At 37.8% G+C, this 17,492-nt stretch overlaps 1 protein-coding gene across 7 annotated transcripts in view; it reads left to right on the top strand.

The window, feature by feature from the left end:
* The window catches only part of EXOC6B (exocyst complex component 6B), a 615,985-nt gene that overhangs the window by 81,645 nt on the left and 516,848 nt on the right, over positions 1 to 17,492 (top strand). For 6 of the 7 annotated variants that reach the window (XR_007461984.1, XM_049650337.1, XM_049650336.1 and 3 more), the window contains exons 2-3: positions 8,693 to 8,858; positions 16,655 to 16,702. Coding sequence is in view for 5 of the 7 variants with exons in the window: in XM_049650336.1 (XP_049506293.1) it covers positions 8,693 to 8,858; positions 16,655 to 16,702 (214 nt within the window). In the remaining 2 variants the exon portion in view is untranslated. Of the gene's footprint in view, positions 1 to 8,692; positions 8,859 to 16,654; positions 16,703 to 17,492 lie in introns of those variants that run through there. The other variant, XM_049650340.1, reaches the window with a different exon arrangement.

Genomic DNA, 17,492 nt, shown 5'->3' with positions numbered 1-17,492 from the left:
TCCACTTTATTTTTAACTTTTGGAATAAACAAAAATACTAATGATGCTTTTATGGAGCTTAATGAGAAGAAAATGTTTCAAGACTAAAAACCATGACACAAGTTAAAAAAAAATATATGAAAAAGAAAAGACCAGAATAAATTCTGGATTTTTTTCTTGGATTAATCAAAACAAAAAGAAAAATGTTCAGTCTTTGTGTCTTGAAGTTCTCCTTGGTTCTGAAAACATTTCAACAGCTAAACTTTGTTTGATGTGATATTATTCAACTGTCTTTGAGATAATCAGAAACCCACATCTTACAGTCAACTAATCTTTGGCAAAGCAGGAAACGATATCCAATGGAAAAAAGATGGTCTCTTCAACAAATGGTATTGGGAAGACTGGACAGCAATATGCAGAAGAATGAAACTGGGCCACTTTCTTACACCATACACAAAAATAAGTTCAAAATGGATGAAAGACCTAAATGTGAGACAGGAAACAATCAAAATCCTGGGAGAACACAGGCAGCAACTTCTTTGACCTCGGCCATAGCAACTTCTTACTAGACACATCTCCAGAAGCAAGGGGAACAAAGCAAAAATGAACTATTGAGACTTCATCAGGATAAAAAACCTTCTGCATAGTGAAGGAAATAACAAAGCTAGAAGACAACCTTCGAAATGGGAGAAGATATTTGCAAATGGCATATCTGTTGAAGGGTTAGTTAGTATCCAAAATCTATAAAGAACTTATCAAACTCAACACTCCAAAATAAACAATTCAGTTTAGAAATGGGCAGAAGACATGAACAGACATTTCTCCAAAGAAGATATCCAGATGGCTAATAGACACATGGAAAGATGCTCAACATTGCTCATCATCAGGGAAATACAAATCAAAACCATGATGAGACACCACCTTACTCACCTGTCAAAATGGCTAAAATTAAAAACATAGGAAAAAACACATGTTGGTGAGGATGTGGAGAAAGGGGAACCCTCCTACATTTTTGATGGGAGTGCAAATTGGTGTAGCCACTGTGGGAGACAGTATGGAGGTTCCTCAAGAAGTTAAAAATAGAACTAGCCTATGACCCAGCAATTGCACTTCTAGGTATTTATCCAAAGGATACAAAAATACTGATTCAGAGGGGCACATGCACCTGATGTGTATTGCAGGATTCTCAACAATAGCCAAATTATGGGAAGAGCCCAAATGTCCATTGACTGATAAATGGATAAAGAAGATGTGGTGTGTGTACACACACACACACACACACACACACTCTGAAATATTACTCAGCCATCAAAAAGAATGAAATCTTACCATTTGCAATAACATGGATGGAGCTAGAGTGTATTATGCCAAGCAAAGTAAGTTAATGAGGGAAAGACAAATACCATATGATTTCATTCATATGTGGAATTTAAGAAACAACAGATGAACATAGGGGAACGGGGAAAAAAAGAGAGGGAAGCAAACCATAGGAAACTTTATTTTTATTTATATTTTTCAAGGTTTATTTATTTATTTTTGATGGGGGCAGAGAGAGAGATTGAAAGAGAAAGAGAGAGAGAGAGAGAGAGAGAGAGAGACAGAGAGAGAATCCCAAGCAGGCTCTCCACTGTCAGTGCGAAGCCTGGGGGGGCCCTGAACCCACAAACTGCGAGATCATGCCCTGAGCCGAAATCAAGAGTCGGACGCTTAAGTGAGCCACCCAGGTGCCCCCAAACTTTTTTTTTAGAGAGAACATGAGCAGGGGAGGGGGAGAAAGGGAAAGAGAGAATCTTAAGCAGGCTCCATGCTCAGTGTGGAGCCCAACACAGGTCTCAATTCCATGACCCTGGGATCGTGACCTGAGCTGAAATCAAGAGTCAGATGCTCAATCGACTGAGCCACCAAGGCACCCCAAGAGACTCTTAAATATATAGACCAAACTGAGGGGTGATGGAGGGAGGTGGGCTGGGGAATGGCTAAATGGGTGGTGGGTACTAAGGAGGGCACTTGTAATGAGTACTGGATGTTATGTGTAGGTGATGAATCATTCTGCACGTGAAACCAATTTTACCATTTATGTTAACTAACTAGAATTTAAATAAAAACTTGAAATAATAATAAAAAAAGAAACCTACATCTTAGTCTCCTACCATTCCTTCCATTTCTCCATCTTTAGCATACATGGAGGCTCTCCTCCGGGCCAGGCTTGGTGCTAGAAGCTGGAGATAAAATGGGCAAGACACAATCTCTGCCCACAGGAAATTAATGTTCTAGTAAGAACTAGTAAGAGAAATTGACAAGTGAATGGGCAGTCAGAATATAGTTTAATAAATTCTGTGATGGCATTCATAACAAAGGAGGAACACAGAGTCTCTGGAACTAGAGAAAGTTTCCTAGAAAAATTAAGGTGCAAGCTGAGATTTGAGGAGTGAATGGGAGTTAACTCTTAACTGGAAGAAAATGGGGAAAGCAGTCTAGCAGTCCTGGGAACCGGATTCCTTAGCATTGTGTAGACTTTGATTCACTGTTGGCTTTTTCTTTGATTTACCTACTACCTTTTGAAGACTGAACAATGTTGTGCATTTAGGATACTTTCCTTTGCAAGTAATAGAATATTGAGGGAAAGTGGAAATAAGCAATTTCCTAAAAATTGGAAATTGCCCTTAAAATAGGAAATTTATTAACTCATGTACTCTGAAGTTGGGAAATAGGACTGTTTCAGCATTGGTTCATCATCAAGGACCCAGGTGTTTTTCATGCTTTCCCCCTTGCCATCCTCAGATTGTTGGGGCTGTCTCCTCTCACCTTGGGATGTTTGCTGCATCCCCACACATTGTATTGGACAGTGTCTGAAGTAGGAAAAGCAGTTTCTTTTCCTGTATCCTTCAGGAAAGAAAACGTCTTCTTGGATCTTCACTTTGAGACTTTTCTTTATTTCTCATTGGTGCGAGTTGTGTCACCTATTAACTGGTCGCTGACATGGGGAATGGAATAACCATGATTGGTTGACGGATTAGTTTGTACTAAACCTCTTGGAGTAGGATGGGAAGGTGAAACACCAGAACAAATTGGGGCTCTTCCAACAGGAAGAAGAATGGAATAGATTTTGTGTAGGCACAACTAATAGGCAACGGACTCATCCTGAAGTAGAAGTGTAAGAGAGAGAGAGAGAGAGAGCGCGCGTGCGCATGCATGTGTGTCTTTTTTTTTTTTTTTTAATGTTGATCCATTTTTGAGAGGGAGAGACAGTGCAAGCGGAGGAGGGGCAGCAGAAGGGGGAGACACAGAATCCGAAGCAGGCTCTGGGCTCTGAGCTGTCAGCACAGAGCCTGTCGCTGGGTTTGAACCCACTAACCGCTAGATCATGACCTGAGCTGAAGTCGGTCGCTTAACTGGCCAAACCACCCACGCGCCCTGTGTCTTTGTTTTTAAACCCCTGAAGCATTGTGTCCAGCATGAGCTTTTCCTATTTGTGTTTTCTTTGGGAGTCAGTTCCAGATGTATCAGTAACAAGCAATGCAATTTTCATTATGGCATTTTTACTTTCCTTAGCCTCAGTTTCCTCCATTGTACAATAATAGCTTTGTATTCCGTCTCTAAGACCTCTTTCAACTCTGAAATTTTAGGGGTTCATGGAACCATTTTACTTTCTTTGCTGGACAGACCAATGCACTACAGAGGACACTTCCTAGCTGTGTGAATTTGGCAAGTTGCTTCATCTCCTTGGGTTCAGGTTCTTCATTTATAAAATGGGAATTATGTCTAATTTATAAGGAGCAAAGGATTTAAATGAGATAACATATGCTCATAACATTATTTTCCTCTTTGGACAAACAGATTAGAGCTGATACAGGCTGTAGCAAATGATATAATCCTGTAATGATTTGCTACAGAGGAATGATAAGTATTTGTTGAATAGAATTCCTGAAGTGCCATTTTAGCAGTTAAAATCTGTCTCTTAAAATGCCCATGAAATCTAGGTGGGATGTTTGAAAGTATGCATTAGATATAGCCACTAGGATAAAACATGTTACTCTTTGCAAAAACCTATGTGTGTGTGCACGTGTGTTTGTGTGTATGTGTTTATGTGGTTGTTTTTTGTGTATTGGGTACTTTTTTTGGTGAAATTAGACTCTACAAGGCAGCATTTATGTGGTTGACTCAAAATTTAGGCTATAAAAACTTGTCAATTCCTAAGCATTTCTTGTTTCTCTTTTACTAGGTACTAGAATATTCTTTGGCTTATGACAAATAATGCAGTGGTGCAGTTTGTTTATTTCATAGTCTTATTTAACTGTGGCACACCTGTGGCACCGATACGTTAAAAGCATATAGCTTTTCTGTAAATCCTGCTTTATATTAGAAATGGAAATTTAAATATTAGAGTGCTTTATATAAAGTATCATTTAATAACTAGTTATAAGTCATTGGCCAGGAGGTATTATAGAATACAGGTTTTAGATTTTTAAGCAGTCTCTCTTACTTGGACACAAGTCAAAAGTTTCAAGGAATATTAGAAATGGGTCATCACTAGATGGCAGTCTTTCTCTAGTTTAAGTCATTTATTTGGGGTTGGGGGGGTGGGGAAGCTACTCTTTGTTCAAGTGCACTGTTGACTGCAAATATTAGGTTAACTTTCGTAGGTCTATAATCTTTCTAGAATATAAGACTTGTTTATTTTTGCTTTTAACATTTTATATCTGATAGATAATGTTGGTTAGTACTGAGTAAGGCTCAGATACACTTGAAATGCTGGTAGAAATTGAACTGTTAAGTAGTGATCTATAATTGCCTTTTCCTGTGCTGGGCAATTTGAAGCAAAACCTTTAAATCAGTGATTTTTAACCTCTTTGTTAACCAGATGGAAGCTATGGATCAGTTTCCCCCCAAATTACATATATGTGCTTCTCCCTATACACACATAAAATCTGGAAAATGTGGATTTCTTGAAACATACCCATTGAACACAAGTTTATTAAATATAGTTCAACACCCCTGTTTTAAATATGTGGGTTTTATGTTTATTCTAACTTTTTAAACTCTCAAGATACTCAAGGGATCCACTGTAAACCTTTGATGTTATTCAACATTATTATAATTAAAGAGAATAGTAGAATCATAAAGGCTGTAAAATAGGAGAAATAGGTAGGGGCTAAGTGATAAGGATGTAGAAAATTCATTGAATTGTTTTGAACCTGTTAACACTATTCTGGAAAATGTATGATCTTTACATTTTATTGACTTAACTTGAAAGTGGAAGTTAATTGTAGAAAGTAGGCTGATACTTCAGAGAATTTGTAATTGATTGCCTTCTATTTCCTAAATGAGAAAGCTGAGGGTCAGAGAAATTAACTGAGTTGGCTGCTTAGTTGCATTGCTAAAACCAAGGCTACACAGTCAGACAACGAAAATCTACCTTTCTTTCTTTGATTTATATTATTTTATAGGAAGTTCAGGGAACTAGGGAGGCATTATTGACATGTTATGAATTTCTTAATTTGGGGATTTTCTTCTCCTTGAGTTGTCTTTTGTGATATTAATATAGATACTGGAAAGGAAAAAAAGAAGAGATTGTACATAGTAGAAGGAAGTAGATGTGCTACTTAACAGTATTACTAGGTCAAGCTATAACTGAATTTGAAACCAAAGAGTTGTTTAATATTGAATACTTTCTGCTCATGTCATTTAGACTGATACATTTTTACTGGTTATTGCTTTTCTATGAGTGGCAAGGAATATTAGTATCTTCACATGGTAACCTTTCTTTTCTTTCCCTTTGGAAGGAGAAATTTATGTTTATTTGAAGTTAGTTGAAATGTCAATGGTAGATTATGTCTTGTGTTCATATTTCAAATAGCTCCTTCAGGCAAGTGGTTATTCTATATTGTGTCTTTTTTTTAATGTTTATTTATTTTTGAAGGAGAGAGAGACAGAGTGTGAGTGGGGGAGGGGCAGAGAGAGAGGGAGACACAGAATCCAAAACAGGCTGTCAGCATCGAGCCTGATACGGGGCTCGAACTCACAGACTGCGAGATCATGAACTGAGCCAAAGTTGGACGCTCAGCCAACTGAGCCACCCAGGTGCCCCTCTATATTGTGTCTTAATTGTCAGCATGGGGATTGTTTATAATTTATTTGAAGATCTCTCCTCTTTATTTCAAAAGAAGGAGAATGAATATAGATTGTTCTGGGTTTTCTGCAGTAAGTGTTTAGAATTTTTAGTGGAAGCCAAACTTGTATATGTATTATCTGTAGTTACTGCTGAGTTTTGGGCAATGGAACTGATCTGCTGAGGAGAGTATGCAAGATGAGGGTCATGATCTGGCACCCACAAATGATTCTAGAATGTGAAAATGTTGGTAATGAACACATGTGTATTTGTTAAACAAATGTCAGATGTCGAAGAGGTTTTAGAGATAGTATTACTCATTCATTTAGTCAACAATGAATGAATGTTTACTCATTGCCTACCACCTATTTGGCACTGTTTGTAGAGGTACAGTGGTGAATATGGCAGACAAAGTTCTTGCCCTGGAGCTTATAATCTAATTGGGATGGGTTTGGGGGGAGAGATAGACAACAAACCATGGATGATGAGAATGAGAGAGTTGTTTGAAGATTCAGAGAATGAGCATTACTAACATGAGAACAGCAAAAACAAAATTCTTCAGGGAAGAAAAGCCTTAAAAACAACAAAAAAGGCCATTGTAGCTAGAACATAGGGGATGGAGGGAAGCTAGGGGTGGGAACTAGAGAGGAATGAGGTTGGAGAGATAATCAGAGTCTAGATTGTGTAGGATCTTACAGGTTGTGGTAAGGATTTAAGATTTTTATTCCTTTGGTAAAGAGAAGCCATTTTCTTTTTTCTTTTCTACAATTAACTTCCACTTTCAAGTTAAATCAATAAAATGTAAAGATCATACATTTTCCAGACTAGTGTTAACAGGTTCAAAACAATTTAATGAATTTTCCAAATTTTTATTTCTTTGGTAAAGCAGAAGGATAACATATGAATTACTGCTTTATAAAGATCATTTTAACTGCTGTGTGGAGGGTGTCTGAATACAAGCAGGCAGATGGGGAGATGGGGAGATGGAGACTTTTGGGAGGCTATTAGTAGTGTGCCAATGATATAGATTTGGACTAGAGTTTTAGTGGAAATAATGGGATGCAGTCCACTATTAAGATGTTTTGGAGGTTGGATTGTTAGGACTTCTTGATCAATTGGATAGGGTGCGTGATAGAAAGAGGTGGATTGGGAGTAATTCCTGCGTTTGGATTTTGGATTTGGGTAACTGGAGAGTGTTATTAGTTGTGGTGAGGTGGGTGAATGGTGGGAAGATTTGGGGGAGGAACAGGTTGGAGAGTGGAGATAGTTTGGTGATGGATGATTTTTAAATTTGAGATGGTTTTTAAAAGTCCAGTTGTGATTGTTAAATGGTAGCCGGGTATTTGAGTCTAGTGCTCAGTGCAGTGGTCTGAATTACAGGTGTGGATTAGGAAGTCATTATTATGTACAGGGTATTTTAAAGCCATGGCATGGGATGACATTGCTTGGTAAAAGAGCATAGGTAGAAAAGATAAGTTGTTTTAGAATATTTAGAAAAAGAATAGAGAGGAGGAGTCCAGAAAGGAGATTGAGAAGGCATGTTAGTGAAAGGATAAAAAAACCACACTATTGTGGTATCATGGAATTCTAGAGAAAAGATTGTTTCAAGAAGGGTGAGTGTATCACGTTACAGCAAATGCTGCTATTAAGTGGAGCATGATGAATGCTGACTATTGGGAGGTGAGGAAGGGGAAAGGAGTTTTACTGGAAGGGGAGCAGAGAAATAAAAGATGGAGAGAAGTGTATAGGTAAGGACAGTTTCTTAAGGTCCTGTTTATATACCCATGAGAATGGTTTAGTAGAGTGGGGAAATGTATGGTGTAAGGGATGGATAAAAGGAAATAATTAAAGGTATAAAGTTCTTGATCAACAAAGATTGACAGATAAGAGCTGGAAACAGTTTTTCCTTTGTCACGGGAAAGTGGACAGAGTAAGAGGTAAGAAGGTTCGTTCATTTTAGTGGGAAAAAGAGAAATATTTCTCTCTTTTTCCTGTGAAGTGTGTGGTCAAGTCAGCAGCTGAGAGTGAGGGGGTGGACATTTGAAGAGAGGGGAAAGTAAGTTTCTTAAACATAGTTATTTTGGAGAATACAAAGTGATGTTGTGGTGGTGATGGTGGTAGGGGGGAATAGTTTTAGGAGTATTATCTGGCAGCATGTATTGAGTGCCCAGTTTAGATTTGGGATTATATTGCTAACCTGAGTACCCAGCTCAGCTGTGTTTTTCTCTGGCGGCATCAGCTTCTTGGGTATAGTCGTGGAGTAATTGAATATTTGGCTTTACTCAAAATTGAGTTTTTCTAGGTAAGTTTCAGAAAGAAAGGTGCAAAGGAATTGCAATTCAGTTCTTTCACTTTATGATGATAATTCTGTGATGAATACTGTCACATTTAAATATTTTTCAATGAATAGGAAGCAGAATTTCTATTTTCCTTAAAAAACTGCTCATCTAGAATTGGGTCAATATTAATATAATTGGATTACTCTGTGGTTAATGTACCTTCAGTATGAAATTTCCACATAAATTTGCTTCTGGGTTTATAATTCTGTTTCTGTTTCTTAGAAGTAAATCTGGTGTAATCTTCATACAATTTTTTTTTTTAAAGGTCTGTCTATGATGGTGAAGAACATGGACGATTCATGGAGAAGCTTGAAACTCGCATCCGTAATCATGACCGAGAAATTGAGAAAATGTGCAACTTTCATTACCAGGGCTTTGTGGACTCTATAACTGAACTGTTGAAAGTGAGAGGAGAAGCCCAGAAACTCAAAGTAAGGAGACTCTAAGAGAGACTAACTTTCTGTCCTGTGCTGGGGTTTTGATTAGCGCTAAAGGAGTAGGGAGTACATTACAGGGTCCATGTTTGTAGTCAAGATACCAAGAAAAGGAATTTGTACTGAAATGTAGATAATTGGGACTATTTTAGCTAATAAGAATACAGTTAATACAGAATAATAATACAGAATAAAGTTAAACTTTATTTTGGATAACCATATGTGGGTGAGAACCAGCAACAGAATCAGTAACTGTTTCTTTCAAATAGAAACCCAGTTGACTCTTCGTGTTATCCATCTACTTCCTTGCTAGGTAAAAGCATCACTGTAGGATGAGAGGCTTGTAGAGCGTGGCTGCAGAAGTCTTTGCAGCATGGCAACCAAGGTCACAGGGAAAAAAAAGTCAGTGGTAGCTGTGGTGTATCTTTTACCAAAGTGTGGGAGTTCATTCTTGATATGACAGATTCAAATATAGGAAGGAGATCAGCCATATTGGTCAGGTCCCTTATCTTGGATAAATGATTTTGCTTATTGATCTTAAATCTAACCACTTCACTAAACTCTTCCATTATTTCTAATAATCTGTGTGTGGATTTCTTTTGAATTTTCTGTGTAACACTCATATGCTCTGTAAGTAATAACAGCTTTATTTCATTCTTTCCAGTCCTTATGTTTCTAATTTCCCTTCCTCCTTCCTTCCTTCCTTCCTTCCTTCCTTCCTTCCTTCCTTCCTCTCTTTTCTTTCTCTTTTTCTTTTTTTTTCTCTTTTCTTTTTTCTTTTCTTTCTTTCTTTTCCTTCCTCCCTTTTCTTTCTTTCTTTCTTTCTTTCTTTCTTTCTTTCTTTCTTTCTTTTTCTTTCTTTCTTTCTTTCTTTCTTTCTTTCTTTCTTTCTTTCTCTTCTTTCCTCCCCTCCCCTCCCCTCTCAACTCCTCCCTTCTCTTTCCTTCCTTCTTTCCTCTTGCCTTCTTCCTTTCCTTCCTTCCTTCCCTTCCCCTTCCCTTTCCCTCTCCTTTTCTTCCCCTCCCCTCTCCTTTTTCTCTTCTCCCCTGTTCTTCCTCTCCCCTCCCCTTCCTTCCCTCATTCCCTTCTTCTTTTTCTTCTTCTTCTTCTCCTCTTCCTCCTCCTCTTTCCCTTATTGGAATTTGGATTAAGATCCCAAAAAGATGAACTTGATTGTGAGTGTGAAATTCCTATAAAACAATACATTGGTAAGAAAAGCAAAGAAGCAACTTTATTGAGGGGAAAAATGGGCTATTTAAAGCTACAGTGATTTATCAGCTAATTTGACTGTAAAACCTAACCTGCTTGAAGCTGTCAAACTTTTAAATGTTTCATTTAATGTAAAATTTTGTATTTTGCTGCAGGATTATTAATGTGTTTGATGGTGGGATCTTGTCCTACTACCCATTGGGTAGAGGTTTTATGTAATGTACAATATGTACCATATTATCTTTATAAAAATCTCCAAATTTCTGGAGTCCAAAACACAGTGGGTCCCAAGGTTTCAAGTAAGAGCTTATGGAGCTGTACAACAGCTATCCAACCTTCTTAAGAAGTGTATTATTTCCAACACAATTAAATCTCTTTTGTATCCTTCTCAGTTGCTCTCTTTACTCTCCCCTCCAAAAGTAACAGCTCTTCTGTTTTGTTGTTGTTACTGTGCTTAATGCGTAACTATTTTAGTTCAAATTAAGTTTGATCTGTTTTTCATTCAATATATCAACATTAATTTCAGATGAACAAAACAGTTAAATACAAAAGACAAAACCATGAAGAAACTAGTAGAAAGTACAGATGAATATTTATGTGATTTGGGGACTGAGGAGTACATTTCTAAACAAAATTCGTAGAGCCAGAAAGAAAATATTTGATAGAAATGGCAACATTAAAGTGAAAGAATCTTTTCTACAAATAAGTTAAAAATATAAATAATAAATAAAAGCTATTTAAAAATACATTTGCCAAAAAAAGAAAAAAATACATTTGCTAAGTGATTAATATCCTTAACATAGAAAAAGTCTTTATAAGTTAAAAGGAAAAATATGAACAGTCTAATAAACTGAGAAATAGACATTAATATATGGTTCATATAAGAAATATAAAGGAACTCTACAATTTAGAAAATTAAAGGAATGCTGACTTAAACAATAAAATGTCACCTAATTAAATGAAAAGATGAAAAAAAGTGCTATTTAAGAGTAGAGATATGATACCAGTCAAACAGGGAATGCCTGGTTGGAGTATAGATTGTTACGCTCTTCAAGGAGAGCAATTTTATTTATGAATACTTAAAACTCCACGTAGTTGTTTTTTTTTGTTTTGTTTTGTTTTTGTTTTTGTTTTTTTTAAGATAGAGAGTGTGAGTGGGAGAGGGGCAGAGAGGGAGAGAGAAAGAGAGAGAGAGAATATCCCAAGCAGGCTTGTACCATCAGCACAGAGCCTGATGCAGGGCTAGAACTCAGTAACTGTGAGATCATGACCTGAGCCTAAATCAAGAGTCAGACACTTAACTGACTGAGCTACCCAGGAACCCCAAACTCCACATAGTTTTAAAGACTTATTCTAAGGCTATAGGTGTATGTATAAGGATGTTCATATGATTTCTTTTTCATGTGTAAAACTTAATTTAATTTAATGTTTTTAATGTTTATTTTTGAGAGAGGGAGACAGAGTGTGAAAGGGGAGGGCTGGGGAGCAGATAAAGAGGGAGACACAGCATCCAAAGGAGGCTCCAGGCTCTGAGCTGTCAGCACAGAGCCTGTCGCGGTGTTTGAATCCATGAATCACAGGATCATGACCTGAGCCGGAGTTGGACTCTTAACCGACTGAGCCACCTACACCCCCTAAATTTAATTTAACTTAATTATTTTTCCCCTGCCCTGCCCTCTAATGTGTAAAACTTAAAGTCATTAAATGTCCTTAAAGTCATTTAGTAGAAGATTAGTAAAATAAATCTTGGTACGTTCATTTAAAAGAATAATAAACTACAGTGTATTTTAGAAAAATATCGTACATAAGAAGGTATTACAAACGTTTACTTAATGTAGTAAGCAATTAAGAAGTATGAACAATTTGACTATATTTGTCTTTTTTAAAGAATTTTTTTAAGTTTATTTATTTATTTTGAGAGAAAGAGAACGAAAATGCACTGGGGAGGGGCAGAGACAAAGGGAGACAGAGAATCCCAAGTAGGCTCCATGCTTTCAGCTCAGAGCCTGATGTGGGACTCAAACTCACAAACCACGAGATCATGACCTTAGGAAGTTGGACATTTAACCAACTGAGCCACCTTGGCGCCCCAATTTGATTACATTTAAAATAAAAAGTTACAATGAAGTTTTGAAAACTGAAATGGACAATCGAGGCTTCAGATGAACAGAAATATCTGCAATGTCTAAAAACAAAGATATGAGGCTCTTGCCAGGAGCCGTGTGTGCTATTTGTCCTCACTCAGCCATCCCAACTTTCCATTCTCACCTCAGGCTGTTCTTTTCTGTGTTTCTTGTATGTGTATATTCCAAACTTCTCCTCTGCTCTCCGGGCCCCTTGTCTGTGAGGGACAGCATAAAGCTCTGCCTCTGGTCACTGAAGTAGCTATGGGGCAGAATACTTTCCTTGGCAGGACCACTGAATATTGCCCATAATGTTCACCAATTGCTGGTGTCACTGGCCACTTGGTACTCATCTTCCCTTCCTCTTTCTTCCTCCAAATTGTTCCAGGTTGCAAATTCCTTCAGATTACTCAAGATGCCCCTGAGAGAAAGCATGACTGCCAGCTCAGGGTGTTTGACTGCTTCAGGCTCCACTCATTTCCTCTGAAACCTGAGGCTATTAAAGTCTAGCGGCACACCCGGGAGGTTTTGCTCTCGGAGGGATCCATTCAACCTGGCTTAAGAACCTATGAAAATTTGAGATTCTTGAACTCTAGAAAAAATGTTTAGAAAATGGACAAGGTTAAATGTTAACTATTGTCAGTATTATTTTAACATAACAATGAAGAGAAACTACACTTTCTAGAATACCCACTATTTCTTTTGATTCATAGTATATATATTATCTCTCTCTTTGTTTATGTTTTCTACATGGAGTAGCATCCTGGATCATCAGGATACTTTCTTCTCTCTCTCTCTTTTTTTTTTTAAATAGACTCCATGCCCAGCATGGAGCCCAACGCAGGGCTCAAACTCAAGACCCTGAGATCAAGAGTTGGACGCCTAACTGACTGAGCCACCCAGGCACCCCGTTTCCTTTCATTTTTATGTTATAATAGTATTGAAATAGTAATTATTTTATTAGAAGCGTTGGTTAGGCTCCTCTGAATGTGCTTAAAATTTTTTTTCTAATGCTTTTATTTTATTTTTGAGAGAGAGACAGAGTGTGAGTTGGGGGAGAGGCAGAGAGAGAAGGAGATACAGAATCTGAAGCAGGCTCCAGGCTCTGAGCTGTCAGCAGAGAGCCTGATGTGGGGGCTGAAACTCATGGAGTATGAGATCATGCCCTGAGCTGAAGTCGGACACCCAACCGACTGAGCCACCCAGGCACCCCACCTCTGAATGTGTTTTAGAACTATCATTTGCATGAGATCAGTTTAGGGTGCCATAATCAGTATTGTTAATAAAAATTGAAATGAAATAGAACAGAACAGAATAGAAAATAATAGCATGTATTACATGGAATTTTGCTTCAGGCATGCATGTGTGCGTGCGTGCGTGTGTGTGTGTGTGTGTGTGTGTGTGCGTGTTTGCGTGTATTCCTTAAACTTGTGTACGGGTTGCAGTGTAAAATGTTCTTGGAAAGAGTTTGAGGTTAAAAAAAGTTTTAGAAGTTGTGTCTTTATAAGGTAAATAGAGACCATGATTTTGAATTTAGGAGATTCATGGAAGGTGGAATTTCATGAGATATCTAGGATTAAAAAACAAATTACTCTTGAATAACTACTGTGAAGGGGGGGGATAGCAGTACAATTCAAGGCATCCCACCCCATTTTTATTCACATAGCTTGAAAGCTTTTTCTTATATTAAGCTGATATTTTTCCTATGTTCTAGTAACATCCATTTATTAGTTTGAGTAATAAGCACTATTTTTAGGGCAGCATCTTTCTTCTGATCGCCCTTCAGATACTTTAGCACCTTTATTGTGATAGCTTTTCAGATATTTGTTGGATAGCTGTTATTTAGGTATAGTGTATAGTGTCCAGGTATAGTATATAGTATCTCTCAATGAATATTTTACCCATTTTTGGGCTAAAATACCCTTTATTTTTCATGTGTGTAGCTTTGAGTTCTTCTCCAAACATACTCCCAATCTAACCGTGTTTCAGTTGTCAGTGGCCTTGCTAAAACATGGCATCTTAATGTAATTCTTATCATGTGGTCTTAGAGTCTTACCATCTTACTGATTCCAGACGAAGGATCAGCAAACTGTGTCTTGCAGGCCAAATCCAGCTTGTCTCCTATTTTTGTAAATAAAGTTTTATTGGAATGTAGCAATGCCCATTCATCTACGTTTTGTTTATGGCTGCATTTTTGCTATAGTGGCTGAGAGGAATAGTTACAACAGAGATTATCTACCTAGCCCTTTGCAAAAATAGCTTCTTGACCCCCGTAATTTAGACAATTTAGAAGCATTTAGAAGCATTTTAGAAGCATTTAGACAATGCTTCTATTAGTGTTGTCTTAGCTCTGCATTTGGGACAGCTACATTCTTAATTCTTAATTCATGTTGAGCTAATAGTCCAGTAAAACCAAGTGTTTCACACGTGGTACTATTAAATAGTAAAGAGGGAGTTTGAGGGTTTCTTCTTTTTCTGTTACTTCATAAAGACTTTCTGGAGAAGGTTGGGTTTTATTTTGTCTGTGAAAAAAGGAGGTGCTTGTGGTAATCTGCTCTGAAAATGATACTCCAGGTGTAGTATATAGTGTAGGGAAAAGTTTTCACATGTGTGTTCCTGAAAAACTAGTTTCTTAAGATGATCCTCTGTAAAAGGGTGTTATGTTAAATAAATGTGGAAAACATTCTGTATGATATCCCCCTTATTGGGCATTCATGGTACATGCAGAATATTAAAGGTTTCAAGAAGTCCTAAATAAAGTAACCTGTTTAGTGGAATTTCCCACTGAATTTTAGTGGGATATTTGGTGTGTGTGTATGTATAGGTGTGTGTGTATCTATCTGTGCACTGTGTGCACCTCTGGGTGCATGTGAAGAGTGCCTATTAACATTTCTTGGTGTTCTAAGGGACATAATAGGAAACACTCAGCTAAGGGAATGTCTTAAAAGTGTAAGGAGTGGCCGTTATTGGTGGAAGGGGGGTAGAAAGCCTCCATTAAAGAAAGCTTTAGAAGTTAATATTGCTCATGTTTGTTGTTGTTGTTGCTTAGAGAGAGAGAGAGAGAGAGAGAGAAGGGCAGAGGGAGAGGGAGAGAGAGAATCTCAAGCAGGCTCCATGCTGGGCATGGAGCTTGATCTCATGACCATGAGATCATGACCTGAGCCAAAATCAAGAATTGGCTGCTCAACTGACTGAGCCAAAATTTTTTAATTTTGAAAAAAATGGGAATACGGAGGTGTTAGGAACTATTTTGAATTAATGATCCAAAAGAGGCCTCTGGGTGGCTCAGTCGGTTAAGTGTTCAACTTCAGATCTGCCCATGGTCTTGCAGTTCACGAGTTCAAGCCCCACGTCAGGCTTTGTGCTGACAGCACAGAGCCTAGAGCCTGCTTCAGAGTCTGTGTCTCCCTCTCTTTCTGCCTCTCCCCCAGTCGTGTTCTGTCTCTCTCTCTCTCTGTCAAAAATAACAGCACAGTTAAAAATTTTTCAAAAAGAATTAAGATAAAATGTTTTCTAAAATTAGGATAATAGGGGCATCTGGGTGGCTCAGTTGGTTAAGCGTTCAATTCGTGATTTCGGCTCAGGTCATGAGCTTATCGTTTGTGAGACTGAGCCCTGTGTTGGGCTCTGCACTGACAGCACAGAGCCTGCTTGAGATTTTCTCTCTCCCCCTCTCTCTCTGCCCCTCCCCTGCTTGTGCTCTCTCTCTTTCTCAAAATAAATGAACTTAAAAGAAAAAAAAGAATAAAAAAAATAAAATTAGGATAATAAACGGAAAATTTGACCTGAGTTAAAAGTTCAGTTTACACCCAAGTTTTCCAGGAATACATTGGTGAAGTGAGGAATATCTATGGGAAAATTTGTTCTTTGTACATATAGTAGAGATGCTAAGGTTCTCTGGGTAATTTTTTCTATTTTCTGTTTTCTCTCTTTTCTTTCCAAAACTCAGGTGTGATCTTTGGTTGTTATAGTGTCTTAGTTTGGAATATTCTAAGCTGAACATGTCAGCCAGTAAATTTGTTTTCTTTGATTTTTAAAAATACCATGTAGTAGAAAACATTGAGTAGAAAAGTTGATAGAATTTAGACCCAAGAGAATGCCATCAAACCAAAACGTGTTGGGATCCTGAAAGTATCTGAATAACTGTTTTTAGTCTTTTCATTTAAAATGTTGATCTTGGGGTGCCTGGGTGGCTCAGTCGGTTGAGTGTCCGACTTCGGCTCAAGTCATGACCTCATGGTCCGTGAGTTTGAGCCCCATGTCGGGCTCTGTGCTGTCAGCTCAGAGCCTGGAGCCTGCTTCAGATTCTGTGTCTCCCTCTCTCTCTGCCCCTCCCCCACTCATACTCTGTCTATCAAAAAATGAGTAAACATTAAAAAATTTAAAAAAAAATGTTGATCTTACCCAACAATTGTCTAAATGCTTGTTTTTTTATGGGTTTAAATTGTCTTCTCTCCACAGAATCAAGTGACGGATACTAATAGAAAACTGCAACATGAGGGAAAGGAAGTAAGGCCGGTTTACCTTTTGAACAAATCTTCTGTTTCCTGTCATTCTCTTGTGATGACTGCATTCTTGATGGCTTAGAAGACCAAGAGCAGTGTGTTGGAGGAACTTGGACGTTATCATTGCTTCTCCTAATGTTTTTCTGAATTAAATGAATATAGCCGCTAGAAAGTGTAATGAGAAAGGATGTAGCTTTTCTAGTATATGTGCTGCCAAAGTGAGCACAAGGATGTAGCTTTTCGTAGCTGTGGTTTTAAATCACTTGAGTGGCCACTGCTGTTCTCTCTGTTTGGAATGCTTTTTCCCCAATATTCTACTTCAGACTTTGCTCAGATGTTCCCTTCTTAATGATGCCTTTTATTTGAAATTGCAGACTCGCTCTCACTCCTGCATTCTTTTTAGTTTTACTTTTCGTGCTTTATTTTTCTCCACTGCACCTATCGTGCTCTACTATTACATATTTTTAGTGGTATGTTTGTTTTCTGTCTGTCTCCTTCCATTAGAAATTAAGCTCCGTGAAGTCGGGAATTTTTGTTTGTTTTATTCATTGCCATATTCCCTCTGCCTGCCTAAACAGTGACTGGCACAAGGTGGGTGCTCCATAAATACTTGTTAAAAAGTGAATCAGTGATTCCGTTAATTGATATAATTGCCATTTAAGCCATCACAGTTTACAAGATTATTTTACATCCTTTTTCTCACTTGATTCCCATGACAGGCCTATGATAAATCAGGACAGGTATTATCGCCATTTTATTGGTGAGGAAACTAAAACAGATGATTTGCTAAAATT

The sequence above is a fragment of the Panthera uncia genome (genome assembly GCF_023721935.1).
Source record: "Panthera uncia isolate 11264 chromosome A3 unlocalized genomic scaffold, Puncia_PCG_1.0 HiC_scaffold_11, whole genome shotgun sequence".
In the NCBI taxonomy this organism is placed as follows: domain Eukaryota; kingdom Metazoa; phylum Chordata; class Mammalia; order Carnivora; family Felidae; genus Panthera; species Panthera uncia.
Note: the sequence above shows the minus strand (reverse complement) of the source record. Positions and strands in the feature narration are given on the sequence as shown.